Source organism: Giraffa tippelskirchi, chromosome 11 (genome assembly GCF_054371585.1).
Source record: "Giraffa tippelskirchi isolate mGirTip1 chromosome 11, T2T-mGirTip1v1.2.pri, whole genome shotgun sequence".
NCBI lineage: Eukaryota > Metazoa > Chordata > Mammalia > Artiodactyla > Giraffidae > Giraffa > Giraffa tippelskirchi.
The window spans coordinates 63,573,145-63,589,425 of NC_137285.1; the positions used below are offsets into that span (position 1 = coordinate 63,573,145).

Sequence of the window (16,281 nt, forward strand, 5' to 3'; positions counted from 1 at the left end):
TTCTTTTCTCACCATCCCCTCCCTACCCCACTGCCTTTCAATGGCTGCTCTTCAAACCATGGCTCTGTTTATCTGAGGGTTAGAATTTAAGTGGGGAAAGAATGAACATTTTTGCAATAGTGATTCTTTTCCATTATAAAAACCTGCACAAATGAAAAGCACAACTGCCAAGCTCGTGAGCCTTAGGTTTAGGCTTGTGTTGCCACCAGGCTGCCCCTGGATGGCTGAAACCAGACCAAAGCAGGCAAACCTCTGCCTCCCTGCAGGGCCTGCAGTGGTAGAATCTGTGTGGGGTGTGAGACACTAGCAGGAGCCAGGTGATGGGTGGTAGAGAGGTGAGACGCTCTCTGAGCCACTTAGGAAATAGACACTTCAAACCGCAGGAAGGCTGGGCCTCAGGAGGAAGGAGGTGATCACTCTCGTTCAGCTCCCTTCCTAGTTCCTTCCACTAAGAAGACAAGACAGAAGACAGGGAGTTGGTAAAACAGAATGTAAAGTTTATATACAAGAATATAATGTTTATCTGAAATATTTACAGTGTTGGTTAAAGCAATATTTTTACAACTTTTTGGGATCAACTACTATGTATATTACAGGTAAGCTACAATGGTTTAATCTGCAAAATTAAGTAAAAAAAGTGTTTCAAACAAAGTTTAAAGTACTCGGGTCAATCATAAAATTGGTCTGTTTTGCCTTTTATTTGAAGAACTCATGCTACGGTGGTTAATGTGGTTTTTTATAAATGGAAGTACTCTACCTGGAAATGCAAAACACAGTACATGCTACAGTTGTTAAGTTCCCAACAGGGATGTAAAATGACAAATGAATTGTTACATGATTCAGGTGCTGAGTATCGGGCTGGAGCTGAGAGAGGTGCTGAGATAATAGCCAGCTTTATCTCAACCGGGTTTTGGACCCACAACAGAAAAGTGAAAGTTCAGGCCACACAGAAAAGTGAAGCTGTTTGCACATTATGGCAACCTCAGTGGAAACTGACCCAAACCAAACCACCAAAAAAATCAAGCCAGAGTCACAGTTGCACCTATTTGAAATAGCTCTTAAGTGACCTCTTAAAAAACTTCATAAAAATCCTTGTGATTTTATTAGTTGGAATATTTCTACAAGATTTGGGTGGGTTTTTCCTTTATGTGAAAACACCTATCTGTTCCTGAGGCCTCCCGGGGCCTTATAACTCAGGAAATGCTGGGGGTGCAAAGGTGCAAAAGGCAGGGGAAGCAGCTCCAGGCTGGAGCTGCAGCCGAGGGACTGTGCTTGGGAGACAGCGCTGAGGTCCCCGAGCAGCGGGGGGAAAGGGTCAGCAGAGCCCAGGGAGGGGCCCGGCGGCAAGGCTGGCCTGGGACTAGCACTGCAGCTTGCGGATGCTGCGGGAGATGCGCTTGAACTCTCTCTGCCCTTTCTGCCACCGCTTCACGGAGGTGATGACCAGCTCCCCCCCCAGCTTCTGCCCCATGACCAGGTAGGGCGCGTTGATGTCGTTCATCTCCTCACATGTGCACTGCAGGCTGTCTTTGAGCCACAGCACTGACTTCTTCAGGTCCCTCTCGGATACTCCGTTCAGCTTGTAAATGGTCTTGCTCTTGGTCTCCAGGATGATTTTGGTGTCTCTATTGATGTAGGTGATTTCCTTCACTTTTATTTTCAGTGCTGCGGACACAAAAGGGGACAGGATCACACCGGTGATAAGGAGGGCATAAATCCCCCTGCATGTCCTGGACTCGCCTGGGAGAGGGAAGGGGATCTCCCTGGGGTTGACGGGACTGTCGGGGGCCGCAGGTAGGGGGTTGGGAGCTGAGGGCAGCAGGTGGCTCCATTTCTAAAGCCTCAAAGGGTTGATCGGGCACTTTGTTTCAAACCAGCCATCCTTTAAAAACTCCCCGTGTGGACTCAATTGATTTTCCCTCCTTGCCCTGTGTTCCTGTGTTTGTACGTAGCCTGCATGTGGAGTGTGCTCTCCTCGACAAATGACTTCCCCTGTTGGAAAATTCACCATGAAAAGAAATGCCTGACTCTTAGGTGAAACATGATCCTTCTGTGGCTGTAAACTTTAAACTCAATTTATGACGTCGGAGAGGTTTTTGGACAAACCTGTAAGGAAATTATATCACACAATCATTGTTTTCTAAAGAACAGACTACAGGGAAGGAGAATTGATCTTACAGCTGCATTTGATTTGGTAAAGTAACTTGGAGAAAAAATATCCAAGACTCTTTTTAAGAGCACAACATGTTTAGCTGTAAAAGTGTTTTTCTGAAGACCTCATCCTCAAATGCTGTCATTTGCCTGTCCAAGGCCAAGGCATTTACAGGTCATATATGCACTGCTTCCAAGATGGATATGTAGACTCATTAGAATGCTAAGACCCAAAGTAAGTGGTTTACTATAAAAGACACATTTTATAGTCATGAACAGTATGCTTTGGGAAAGAAAACCCTACAAACATACATGCTGGAATTAAATTTCATGACTCCATGAGGTCAGGGAAGGGATAGAAGTTTAACGTTGAAAGGGATCATTTAGCTAAAATCTCTTATTGGTACACCAAGAATCTGAAATCTATAAAAATTCAGTGATTTACAAGAGGTCACCCAGTTATGCTGTGCCCTTGCTGAGCCTAATTCTCAGAACTCGAGTCCCCAAACCTCCACCTGTAACACCACTGTAATCTCAGGCACAGTATCAAATTTCTTGTCCTGGCTGGTGCATTAACACGCCCAACTATAATGTGTTAACGACTGCTCCATATAGATTATATGCAGGTGTGACTTCCTGACTCTGATGGAGTTTAGTGCATTGTTTAAATTAGTAAGAGAGGAAGAGGTTTTTTGGTGAGAAATCTCTGCTCTGGAGCTTTCTTTCTTTCTCTCTCAGAAAGGGAATTCGACTAAGTATGGCTTTTCCAGCCGACCAGGCAAGGAATGAAGCTCAGCCAGGTAAATCAAGGGTTCTGGGACTTGGCCAACCACTGTTTGTCTGAGGCGCATCAGGTCATGATATTGAGTGCTCAGGGTTTATCCTGAGATGAGTCACACGGCAGTGTCACATGTTCCTGTGGCCTCTGCCTAAGGGCTGGGAGTGGGGAAGGCAGATGGTGGGAGAAGTGATTATCGTGCTACCTGGGACCCTCATCCATAGCACAGACAGAGCATGTGTGAGATTTTGCCTGGTCAGATTAAACATTCTTGAGCCCAAAACATCAGGAAAACCATCACTTTTAACCAGAGGGAAGATTTATGACTCATCTTCCTCTAGCTATGAAATAACTGACTTGGTAAGAGCTTACTGTGGGAAAACTTCAGACATTTCCTCCCTGGGTTTTCTGCTGGAACCAAATATAGAGAATCAAAGCTCTTAAATAACTTTTCCTGCCCTGCGTGGAAGGTATGAAGGGGGATGCAGGGTGTGGTAGGAGGCAGAGGTGATGATATTGGGTTGGCTAAAAAGTTCATTCAGGTTTTTTCCATAATATGTAATAGACAAATCTGAACGAACTTTTTGGCCAACCCAATACTGTCTGCTCCAACAAAAGATTGCATACAGAGGCAGGCAGTTCTGATCTATTCTTTCTTCACCAGTACTTTCGCTGCTGAAATCAGGAGGTCTTCTCCATCTTTCTTGTGCTTCAGAAGTGCAGTGGGGGAGATTGTCATGCTTTCATGGATGATTCAAGTTAAATACATCAGATTTCTACCCTGTTCCTTCTTCCCTTTCATTACTCCCCAAAGTGCATAGGCAATGTGGAAAACCACGCATAAACCAGTGTAGGACTCACCCCATACAATTTAAGTTTACTATCACGCTTGGGACAAAATGTACATGGAGAAATAGAAAACAAACTTGTGAGAAACAAACTTGTGAGAAAACAAATGTGTGATACCTTAAGTGTAATGACTTCCAAGTTGTTCTGAAAGGCTTTCTCCTCTAAGGAAAGAGAACATTGGGACAGACAGACACACACACACACACCCACTTTTTTTACACAGGTCTTGATGCAGCATCTTTAGAAAAGAGATCTTATGTAAGGTAAACCACTAAGCAAGCAGGTAGTGCGTGTGTGTGTGTGTGTGTGTGTGTGTGTGTGTGTGCACACATGTATGTGCCTGAGCCCTAATTTCAATTTTTTTGGAGCTCCACTGTATCATGATAGTCAGGAGAGAGATCTGTACTAAAGCTAGTGCAAAGGCTATAAGCCTAAAAATGATATACATTTTTATATAAACTTTATTTAAATTATATTTTAAAAATTTGCCCTTAAATCCTGAGCATGGAAGCTAAGAATCGTGTTTTGGGTAAGGCTCTGGAGCCTTGGGATTGCTGCTGCCAACATGCCTGGCCATCTCCTACTCTGAGAGTCTTTTGTTGAGTATAGGACTGATGTTGAAGCTGAAACTCCAATACTTTGGCCAGCTGATGCAAAGAGCTGACTCATCTGAAAAGACCCTGATGCCGGGAAAGATTGAGGGCAGGAGGAGAAGGGGACGACAGAACAAGAGATAGTTGGATGGCATCATCGATTCGATGGACATGGGTTTGGGGGGACTCTGGGAGTTGGTGATGGACAGGGAGGCCTGGCGTGCTGCGGTTCATGGGGTTGCAAACAGTCAGACACGACTGAGTGACTGAACTGAATTGATAGACATATGAAACCCCATCATCCACTGGTGGCTCTTGCTGAGGGGGAGGAGTGTCTCAAACTGAGTTGCCTCCTTCCTTTCCCTTCCTCAGCTGTGTGAAGCTTCTCCTATAGCTATGGATGTCCTAGGAGCAGCTAAGGTTAAGCACAGGACACTTCCTGGAAGTGCCCTGGGGTTGTAAGGGGCAGTGATTGGTGATTTCCAGAGTTTCAGGGACCTGGCCAGGTCTGAGACTTCTGGCTGGTAAGTTGTAAGGAGAGGGTGGGATGTCATTCCTCCATACTATGCACTGGAGTGATTTCTGTCTCCAGGGTTTAGCTGCGTATGTAGAAGTGTTCCTAGAGGTCTGTTAGAGTCTGTTATTGTTTGCTAGGACAGAGATCACATCTGCTTACCAGTAAGTTCAACCTTCTGCTTGAATAAATACTTTTAAAGGGCATCAACCCCTCAAACACATCAAGAAGTGCCTGCTCTTGGAAGGGGAGGAAAGCATGAATGTCTCAGGAATCTGGGTGAAGTTCTCTGCCACCCCAGCTCTGAATTTAGTGCTGATCTCATGTCTAGCTGGCTCCTTCACTTCCCGCAGAGGCTGGAGGACTCAGATGAGGTACTGCTGAAGCTCTGGGTGGACAGTCTCCTCTTTCCTCTTAGAGTTCTCCCTTCAGGGAAGTGATCTACGCGCCATGGAACTTGGGAGTTCCTGAGCGCTGTGTCTTCACAGCACCTTGCATGCATCTTGCCAAAGTAATTCCTAGCTTTTTTTCTTTGTTCAATTCAAGGAAACTCTTTCCACCAAATTATTAACTAGAACCTTGAATATACTCACTGACAGTGGAATGCGAGAAGCAGAGCATCATGTTTGGCACTGGACTAAATTTCTATTTGGGGCCAACTTAATGTCTTGAATCTGTTTTACTGAGGCTAATATTTACATGTTTCCATCCCTGGGACACATGTTTAAGTGACTAAAAGAGAACACGGGCCAGGATTATGCTTGCTAGCAAGAGAAAGCTAAAGTGAAGTGAAAAACGTGCCGTTGGAAATTCTTGATAAGAACAATTCTCATTATTTGATTATTGCTTAACAGAGCAATGACTCTCACCTAAAAAAAGATACAATTCAATACAAGATAGTTAATGTAGAGAGGAAACTAAGATAACCTGTTAGATGATTAGCTCAAGGAAAGATGAGCTGTGATGCTATTTTACCCAAACTTTATCTAGTAAAGGGCTTCCCTGGTGGCTCAGCTGGTAAAGAATCCTCCTGCAGTGCGGGAGACCTGGGTTTGATCCCTGGGTTGGGAAGATCCCCTGGAGAAGGGAAAGGCTACGACTCCAGTATTCTGGCCTAGAGAATTCCATGGACCGTATAGTCCATGGGGTCGCGAAGAGTCAGACACAACTGAGCGACTTTCACTTTCACTTTATCCAGTAATAGTAACATCTTAATGAATTGTATCTTTAAGCTGTACTGGAAAATAAAACTTTTGTTGGTGGTGTTTACTTACCAAAATCATTTTTACAAAGAGTTTCCATTATGTCGTTGTCATCTTCGTTTTTAGTTTTGCAGGCTTCACATACCTTTGGAGCTAGAAATGTGAAAAATTAGTAACTTTGCTTGAAAGGAAACAGCAGGTGGCTTTTGTAAACAACTCACTTGCAGGGGCTTCTTCAGGCAAGAGGAACAATTGTCCTGTAAGACCCCTAACTCTGCCTCATTTATAAAAGAAGGACCGCTCATGCCTAAGAAAGTGTCCCATGCCTCCCATTTTTTTGACAGGCAGAAATGCCCACATGCTGTGTACAGGTATTCGCAGTGGTGGGGTGTGGGGGTGCAGCTGCAGGTAACTGAGACAGGCTGTAGCTTTTCGCTCTTCCTCCCACTCCTGGGACAAACACAGTCTCTGAAAAAGTTAGCCCCAAGGCCTCTCTGAGGAGAAAGCACTAAAAGACCCTTGAAGGATTTTGGAAAACGAGCAACCACCAACGATGACCAAAAGATGATCTTTCTGAGCTGCAGGCCGCCAGTGCAGCCTGGCCTCTAATGGCTCTGCAGCCAAGCTGCTTCTGGGGGGTGGGGGTCATTTGGAGGGAGTTCCAAATCTGGGCTTGGCGAGGTGGCTCGTGGCTAAGGCTCGAGTCTGAGCTCTTCCCCTTCCGAAGCACATCTCGCACACAGCTCCTGTCTGCTCTAACTGGGCCTGTGTCACCTCGTGCTTCCTGCCAAGCTTGTGCTTGAGTTAAGCAGCATTTACTTCATTGTTATCTTCCTCCCTGGTGCAGGGTCTTCTGTCCTCTCTTTGCCTGTTTCAGACGCTCGAAAACAAACAGACAAAACAACAACAACAAAACCCAAACAAACAAAAACCCAAAGCTTTTCCAGAAGCCAAAGAAAGTTGAAGCAAACTGTTTCTGGGGTCCAACCAAACCCAGGAATGTGCACTAGCTCAATTATGAGAGAGCCGGCTCAAGGCTCTTCTAAAAGAGTCTGATTCCTTGGGAAAAGGGAAAAAAGAAAACATTCATTTTGTCTCACTTATAAATGTACTAATACTGTCTTTAAAATTAGGTGAAAGTTCATTAATATGAGATTGTGTTTTCACAGGAAAGAAAACCTGTATGACTCATTTTGGAAGTTATTTATCAATTTGGAGAAAGTGCAGAGCAGATTTTGAAAAATGCAAACTTTTATTGTGAAGGGGGAAATGATTTTTTTGGGGGGGAAATGTAGTATATAAAGTTGGTGTAGATTGTGAAAAATAAAAACAAAAGCAACATACATAAAACTGCCCTTAACTTCCCTCTCTCAAACAAAATGAAACTTTTCCAATTAGGAGCTCTAAGAATGTATATAAAATGTTACTAACCTGTATTGGTTGGTCTGTGGTATATGTTGGACAAATGTTTGAAATATGCCAAACATTTGCAATAAATTATAAATCTAACCAATAAGATGATTGCAGACTCATGGTGCCTGCCAGGAAAGATTGCTAAGCAACTTTGCATTTTCTTTAACTAATGATGGCTGTAGGAAAACAATTAGAGATTGAAAGGGAGATGCTGCTGGAGCCCTGAAAGGGATTAGGAAGCCCCTTTTCTGTCCCTGGGGACCTAAATCAGCTCAGACACATTGTATATGTTTTCCTTTCAGGAAGAATATCAAGAGCCCATGAGGTTTTCATTGCTTTGATGGTTTTTGCCCAGGAACTCCCCCTCTGTTTTCTAAAAAAAACTTGGGAAACTCTCTTTTGCACGATTTTCTCCAGTTAATTAAAACCACTCCTAAGATAAAAGCTGATTAGTGATAGAAAAATGAGTTCTGGAGATTCCCTTTGTGCTTCTTTCTTGGACACCTGAGCACTTACAACCAAAGCTGAATTTTCAACACACACGAGCCAGTCCTACTTTTTATTTCCAAAAGCCGGGATGGCAAACAGAGAGTGCCTTAAAAGACTATGTTTGCACATGTTGGCGATCGTGGCTGTAGGGAATGTCCCTGCGTCTAGAATCCTGCCCAGTGGTAAAAACGTGCTGCGTGAGATTCAAGCCAGGGTGCTCACCGGCCAACTCCTCCGCGGAGGACCACTTCCAACTCTCTCAATTGCGTCCCCCGTGCTAGCATCTTTTAAAAGAATTGTGCGTGTATCTACAAAGGAAATACCTTTTTCATTTCTACATTTTCTCCGCTCCCCCTCACCCCGCCCCGCGCCTCCCTTTTCAACTGTTCCTATGAAAGAGCAATTGGTATAACAAGGGAAGGGAATGAGCGACTTGGGTGTGTATTTTTTTTTGGTGGTGGTGGTGGTGGTGGGGTGATTATCTCAGTTTTGTCACGCTGACACATCAGGGCAAGGAGAGCGTCTGCCCCGCCTGGGACTGGCACCCCGGCGGGGAAGCAACGGGATGTGGGGTCTCCGTGGAGCTGGTGGTGGGGGTGTAAGAGGGAGCAGGGCTTACCTTCCTCGGTGGCCGGCAGGAGGTGGTCGCTGCTAGCGAGGGGGATGCAGAGGTCGTTGTCCTGGGGGAAGCGGTCGCACTCGAGCATGTCGGGCCAGGGGAAGCCGAAGGCGGACATGACCGGAGCGCAGCGGTCCTTCACCTGCACGCAGAGCGAATGGCACGGCTGGATGGTTTCGTCCAGGTCGTCGAGGCAGACGGGAGCGAAGAGAGAGCACAGGAACTTCTTGGTGTCCGGGTGGCACTGCTTCATGACCAGCGGGATCCAGGCGCCCGCCTGCTCCAGCACCTCCTTCATGGTCTCGTGGCCCAGCAGGTTGGGCAGCCGCATGTTCTGGTATTCTATGCCGTGGCACAGCTGCAGGTTGGCCGGGATGGGCTTGCAGTTGCTGCGTTTGTAGGAGAAGTCGGACTGGCCGAAGAAGAGCCCGCGCGCCGAGCCCAAGCAGCAGTGCGAGGCGAGGACGATCAGCAGCAAGGAGCCGGGGCCCTGCGGCATCGTGGGTGCGCGACCCTCGGGGGGCGGAGGGAGCCAAGCCGGGGAAGCGCGAGGCGGCGGGGGGCCGGAGCTCTTCCCGGGTCCGCTCGCAGCGCTTGGCGCGGCTCCGGGGCCTGGAAATCGGGCGACGCGAGCGCCGGGACGCCGGGCGCACGGGGGACTGCGCGGGAGAGGCGTTCTGCGCTGGGCTCTGCGCTGCAAGCCCGCGCGCAGCTCCAGGTGGTCTCCGACCGGGGGGAGCAAAGTGAGCCGCAGCTGGGGCCCGGCCAGAGTTTTCGTGGCCTTTTTTATGCAAATCTGGAGGCGGGGGGGAGCGAGGGAGGAGCCAGTGGAGAGTAATCCGAGGAGGGGTGGTCACTGCTCTCTGGGTCTGGTTTTCCGTTGAGAATGCCCCTCACGCGCTCCCTGGAAGGAAATTCTGGCTGCGCCCCACCGACCCCGGGTCCCCCCCGCCCCCTAGGATGCTGCCAAGCGCGCGCTCTAGGACTGTTGTAAACAACAAACAACAAATAGAAGAGATGGCGGTTGCGCCTCAACAGTGAGCGTGCAGGGAGCGGGCTGCCGGATTCGGAGGGACGCGAACGGCGGCCTTGTAGCCCAGTCCCGGAGGGAACGCGCACTGCCCCCCGCGAGGCCCGGGCGGGGGGTTGTTTGACCCCAGCCTGAAGTTTCTGCTGAGCCCGGGGCTGCGGGGCGGAACTGCATCCCCGGCTGCCGCGAGCCAGCTGCCGGCCCTCTCTTTGTGCCCCAAGTCCACGCCAGGGTCCTGCCTGCCCGAGGCCGCTCAGCGAGGGTGCTCTCCTCTCGGATCCCCAGCCGCGGTTCCCAGTCGGGCCCACCCGTGCAGAGTGCTCCCGCCTGCCCTTTCAAACGGCAGAGAATTTATCTAAGTAGAGTCGTCCGAGCAAAACTTTTGCATGCAAAAAGGAATGTCAATAAAACGTTGGGGGTGTTGTTGTGTTGGGGGTAAGTCTGGAAAAGTTTGTCACTGTGGAAGCGCCTCTACAGAGTCCCGTCAGAGTCACACATGACTGCCCACCATTTCCCGGTTTGGCAGAAGAGACCTGCCTCCCCTTCCGAAATGAACCGGAAGACTCAAGGCGCGAAAGCACCACGCGCTCTAGCCCACTCTGTACCCGGCGGCGGGCACTCAGGGGGATGTGCCTTCAGGGCACAGTTTGGAAAGGCTGGTGCTGGGCACCGGGGGCTGGCAGAAAGGGCGCCAGGTGAGCAGGCAGGGAAGGGGTAGGGGGCAGAGGAGGAAGCTCTGCCTAGACACCCACGAAGCCTTGGCAGAGGTCGTTCCTACACAATGCCAGCGGGCACCGTGCGGGGCGCCAGGTGTACGGAGGCGAACAAAGAGGTCCGTCTGTGCGCCCGCGGAGCTGGGGACTCCAGCTCGTGGACGCCTCCAAACAGTAAGTTCACAGCTATAACTCGGGACTAGGGGGCCTCAGGAGGAAGGTGTGTGTGTGTGTTGGGGGGGGCTCCTTTCTCTTAATCGCCCCAAGTTTCCCCTTGGGGCTGGTTGATCGTCTCCGCCCCCTAAGCCCCCCTGGCAGTTTGGAGGTGCAGGTCCGAAGAGAGAATCCCCGGAGAGCGGGCCGCCAAGGTTCTTTCATATGGAAGGTGGGCGCATTGTTATTCCTTCCCAGCCACTTAGAGCCATCCGTAGGCTCCTTCCTCAGCTCCTCTATTTCCCTCCTTCCGGAAGATGCTTTGGCGACCTCCCAGGCCCAAGTCGCCCGCCACTGCTTAGAGGAGGGGGTTAAGGTGTGGGTGGCGAAAGCCCACTTAGTGTTTGCTCCTGGCCGTAACTACAGCAGGAAAATCGCCACCTGTAAGGAGAGTATCTTTTGATTCTGACCCAAACATCTGGGTCCCGAAAAGACCCGCTTGCATCTTTTCTCCTTCGCGCCGGTGCTCTGCAGGCGAAGGGCCAGCTGCGGCAGCGAAAGGCCGCGCTCCTCCGCGGAAAGGGTCCTGGGTCTTTTCGGGTCTAAGTAAAAGCCCCGCTCCCCAGTACAAACTACTTTGAAAAATAAACCTCAATAAAACAGAAGCACACTGAACCTAGCAGCTGATCGAAGCCTCCGTTCTAACAGACGTTAGGCCTTGGGCCCGGGGCTGGGATGATGGCCCTCCCTCCTCCACCGCAAGCCCCAACGCCCTCCCCGGGGTCGCCTCCGCTTCTCAGACACCCTCGGCGGTCAAGAGCCTGGGGAACAAGGAGCTGGAAGCCAGTGGGGGTGGTTCGAGGCGGTGAGCGGCCGTGTGCCCGGGAGACGCTGGGGACCCAGGCGCCCTTCGGCCGGCGCGGCCGGAGGCATTGTTTCGAGAGCCCGCGCGGCCCCAACGGCCGCCAGGGGGCGCCGGGAGCCGCCGGAGGGTCTCCAGCGCCGCGGCGCCTACGGTCGCTCTCCGGCCTGTCGGATCCAGGGTCGCGGCCCCTCCGCGCATCCGCGCCACCCCGCCCAGACCTCACCCTCGCGGGCTGCGCCTTCCTCTCCCGCCTCGGGGGACGCCCCGCTCCCTTTCCCTTCAGCCACTAGTTCGCGCCCCGGCTAGCGCGTGGGCGCGTGGCAGTGGAGCTCGCCGGACAAGCAGATTGCCGGCGAACCGGAGAACCTCTTACCAAGGCCCCCGGGACGCGGGCGCTGACCTTTGTCTGTGCGAAAAACGCACAGACACGGATGCTTGGTGACCATGGCGGCGCGCTTCCCCAGCCCGGGTCTCTGTGCCGCCGGAGAGAGATGGGCGCACGGGGGGCAGCCCGGCGGCGCCTTCCGTAACCCGGGCTCTTCTGTGCTCCGCGCTGTCCCTTGGGCCTACAGGTCTCCTCTTCTCCATGCAATTTATCAAAATATGTCAAAGGCTTTTCTCTTTTTTTCCAAACGGAGAGTCAATGTTACCTTCCTCACCAAGCCACAACCGGGGTCCAATAAGTACACACACACACACACACACACACACACACACACACACACACACACACCCACACACCCCACCCTAATGCTGTAGGCCTGAGAACCTGGACAACCCCGTGTTCTGGACTTGGCCCTCTTTTTCTGCTAGTTTTCTGTTGTCCAGGCACTGAACAATGTTGAGGCACAGAAGAAGTTCCTGTCAGTCTTGCCGGAGCAATTTGGCCGCTTGGTTCAGCCTGTGATGGCGGGAAGAGCTTCTGGGCAGGCAGGACCCTCACTCTGATGCTCGGAGACTCTGCCCGGGGCGAGGGGCGGCGGAGGCGTTCTCCCAGCCCGGAGCCGCCTGACCCCTGCGTCTGCTCTGCCTCGGCGGGGAAGCCGGGAAACTGAGCACCCCCCAGCCCACCCCCTCGAGAACAGGAGAGTGAAGGTGTTCGGACGAGAGGGGGTGCAGGCAAGAAGCGGGAGAACGAGTACTTGTCATAAGCCGACGTCTTAGTTTCTCCTGATCTAGCACCGGTGGAGGGCAACCTCGAACTGAAAACAAGCTTGTTAGCCCCCAGCGTCCATACCACTGACCTGCTCTTCCTCTACACTGGGGAGCTTGGCCTCTCCTTGTTAAAATGCACGGCCTCTTGGGACTTTAGCCTTGACAACAACTCGAGAGTGGGGAAGAAGGCAGCTACAGAGGGCAAGCCCGGAGCGCCCTCGGGAAGCACGAAAAAGGACTGCCCGCGCCGACGCCCTCACAGGCCGGCTGAGTGCCACCCCTGTACCCGGAAATCTCACTGCCGCTCGGCAGGTGGGTGTGATTAGTATCGTTTTGAAAATGAGTAGTCACGAGGGAACTGAGGCACGGAGGGTGAAGTAGCCAGAACCGGGTCACACAGCTCGTGGCCCGGCTGCTGCAGCTGCAGGGGCCCCGGCGGCGGCGGGGATGCGCGGACCGGTCGGGCGTCGGGGCCGCGCGCCTGCCGGCCGTGCGGGTGACGTCACCTTCTCCGGGGACCGGGTCCCCGGGTGGGGTTCGCGGCGGCCGCGTGGGGGCGCCATTTCCCCAAACGGATGGTTTCCCCGGGAGGGTTGCGAATCGGCTTCCTTGACTCACTTGGCTCAGTTGAGAGCTTTTACATTCTTACACGTTGGGCGTGAGATTATTTTCTTTAAAAAAAAAAAAACGTTCAGCAGGAACCGAAATTATTTGGTTCTCTCGCCTTTGGGGCTCCCTTGCACCCACCGTTGGGACGCCGACTGCCGCTGGCCTGGGACGTGCAGGGCGCAAACGCGCGCGGGGCGAGTACCGCTCGACTCCCGCCCTCGGAGCCCAGCGGGTCACTTGCGGATTTCCGATCCGAGGTCCGGGTCTGCGACAGCAAAGCCTTTGCCTCTCGCCTTTTCAGAAAAGTCAAGGCTGAGAGCGAACAGTTTACCAACTGCTAACCCGAGCTCTCGCGCGTATCTCTTTCTTTAAGATCCAAGGGACCAGCGGGCCCCAGATCGGAACTGCCATAGCGAGCGAAAGGTCCAGGGAGGCTCTGACTCTGCGAGCTGGCCGAGGAAGGGAGCTGGAGGGGCGGCGGAGACCCGACTATGTCGGCGCTCTGCCGGAGCCCTGGCGCAGGGCTCGGGGTGACGGCTCTTTGGGGGCGAAACAGGAGTTGTCCCCCGGCCCTACTGGGCCGCGAAGCTAGGCATGTAACTGCTGGGATCTGCGTGAACTCTCTGTTTGGGGGTGGGGGTCCAAAGCCAATGGAACCCCTGGTTCCCGAGGGCTCTTGGTATCAAGTACGGAGAACTCGTTCTTTGAGAAAGATCCGAAGGCAATGTGGACGGATGCTTTTGGAGCTCCATAGAAAACGATTGAAAAACATTCGCTCCAAAATGGTAAAAAACAAACAAACAGTTACACCTACAGTGATCATCTACTAAAGCAACAGATCATTTTCTTGCTCTCCCCCAGTCCTCGAGGGGAAAGCCGACTTGGGATGGTCTGAGAAAGCTGTTTGACGGTATGCTTTTCCCAGGAACAGCTAGAGGCTCATTACTGAGACTGTCTGCTCTGGGAGAGACCAATTCCCATATTCCTTCTCTTCTTCCCTCAATGACCCTAGACATTTTGGGTATTCTAAAAATGGAACTAGCACATGGTCTGTCCTACTCGCATCCCTGGTCTGCCTCAAAACACAACACAACAAAAACCCCCCGGGGTGGTTCAGTGGCTGGGCCGAACCTTCCTCTGGGAAGGAGGTTCTATTTCTGTTCACTGCAGGCGTCCTCCCCAGAAACTGCTTGCTTACAGTAGGAAGTCTCAGATTTGCTGGACCGGTAGTAATTCCTTGGTCTTGGGGCTTCAGAAACTTGGAATTTGTGTCGCCTGTGTATACCTAGACCATCGGGCATTCTTACTTAAAGATTTACTGAGCACCTTGTCTGCAAGGAACCTTGTGGATACGTTCCCTTTCCTCTCCCTTGCCTCTTTCCTCCCAACTTCCCCCTCTCTTCCTGGGGTTCCAGTAGTGTGTTGTTCACTGATGTGTTGCAACTGCGGATGAGACTCTTGGAATGAAGCATCTCTTAACTGCTCACATTGGGGAATCCTGAGTGAAAAGTGTAAAATCCCAAGGTCACTCATAGAGGGCGGCCCAGAAGCCACAGGCGTTTCTGGTAAGAAAGACATGCTCCATAGTCTGATTTGAACAGCAGGGGTCACTGGCTAAGCTGGTGTTTCACTCTGGTGGGAATTTATTGCCATCAGATAAGAGCACAAAGTCAATACAATAAAGTCTGTTGAGGCTAAAGCAACAGATGGAATCTGAGTTCCTGCACGCATGCACGATCTTTCCAGGGACAAATCCCCAAATCAAAGGCCCTTTGTCACTCTTACTGAAATTACTTTTAGGGACACCTTTTCATACCCTGTGTGTGTTTGTTAGGGTCTTTCTCTGTGATGTAGATTTTAATGTTTCCCCAAATAAGACATTTTTCAGACTCATTAAAGTGATTCATTCCTTTATGGCATACTGAGTAAGTCACAGGTATTCACAGTGATAAATCTGTAAATTAGAGAAAAAACATTTGTTTTTAGTTGATTGAGGGCTGAAAGTCTAACCTGTAACTTCAGACTACAATATCCAGCATACACAGACTCAGTGCTGACTGAATTTGTTAGCACTGAATGTTGACAAAATTTCATTAGCAAGCCTAGTATTTCTTAATAGCTTGTAAATCTCCAGTGATCAGGGGCTTCCCTGGTGGTAAAGCGTCTGCCTGCAATGCGGGAGACTCTGGTTTGATCCCTGGGTTGGGAAGACCCCCTGGAGAAGGAAATGGCAACCCACTCTAGGACTCTTGCCTGGAAAATCCCATGGACGGAGGAGCCTGGTAGGCTACAGTCCATGGGGTCTAAAAGAGTCGGACATGACTGAGCGCCTTCACTTTCCTTTCCTGTAAATCTCCAGTGGTACAATGGGAAGTGAAATATTACATAAAAATAACATTTCAAATGTTAAATTGGGTTTCTGAGAGATGGCCAGTCTGTGGAGTGTGTGGTGGTCATCTTAACCATGTTGTCCAGAGCTTTGCTGTTTTCCCTTAGTTTCCTTGAAATCTTAATTAATTAAAGAAATTCATGACAAGTTTTGCCCTGGAAGAAAATAAAGAAAAAAGAGTGTTTTTATGAGGACAGCTTATTATTATATGTACTAGTTCAGAAACCCTTTCCATGTCCAAGTTTGTCTGTATTAGAGCTTCAACAGGAGCAAGATTATCTGATGTTTTACCAGTTCTTCCCTGGAATAAATACTGAAAACATGTCTTTATGCTGTTTGGTATTATTGAGACTTCTACTTCTCATGCTAGTTACTATTCCATTCAAAACAGTTGGGTGTGGTGGAAGAGTGGAATGGTGGGGGCGGTTATCAATCACGCTTATTATACCCTGTTTCAAAACAGATGTATTTCGAATTTGTTTTTTTTGGTAAGAGAATGTATTATTCCCTAGGATATTCTCCTGGTATATGGAAGACTTGGGCAGGTAGTCACTGAATTATTTCCATGGAATGTTACCATGTCATCAGAGGCAGGACAAATACTCTTGTTCTTCTCTTTAACCATGGATGATATAATTAGCAGCCTAATGCCTTAAAGAAGGAATTCTTCAAGTTCCTTGGGTTTTAATTCCATTCATCCAATCAAAAGATTAGTGGGCCTCTACTACATTCTGTGGGAGTAATCAAGAGGTCCCCACC

The 16,281-nt window shown here is 50.3% G+C and overlaps 1 protein-coding gene and 1 long non-coding RNA gene across 2 annotated transcripts in view; one reads left to right on the forward strand and one right to left on the reverse strand.

The window, feature by feature from the left end:
- Positions 1 to 476: 476 nt before the first annotated feature.
- Positions 477 to 9,371, reverse strand: SFRP2 (secreted frizzled related protein 2). The gene is made up of 3 exons (XM_081538010.1): positions 8,609 to 9,371; positions 6,160 to 6,240; positions 477 to 1,665 (listed from the first exon to the last, which is right to left on the reverse strand). Exons 1-3 carry the CDS (start codon positions 9,105 to 9,107, stop codon positions 1,361 to 1,363), a joined length of 885 nt encoding a protein of 294 aa, XP_081394136.1. The 5' UTR covers positions 9,108 to 9,371; the 3' UTR covers positions 477 to 1,360.
- An 884-nt stretch (positions 9,372 to 10,255) lies between these two features.
- The window catches only part of LOC145525169 (uncharacterized), a 92,368-nt gene continuing 86,342 nt past the window's right edge, over positions 10,256 to 16,281 (forward strand). The window contains exon 1 of the long non-coding RNA XR_014068073.1: positions 10,256 to 10,525. This is a non-coding gene — a long non-coding RNA (uncharacterized LOC145525169). The remainder of the gene's footprint in view (positions 10,526 to 16,281) is intronic.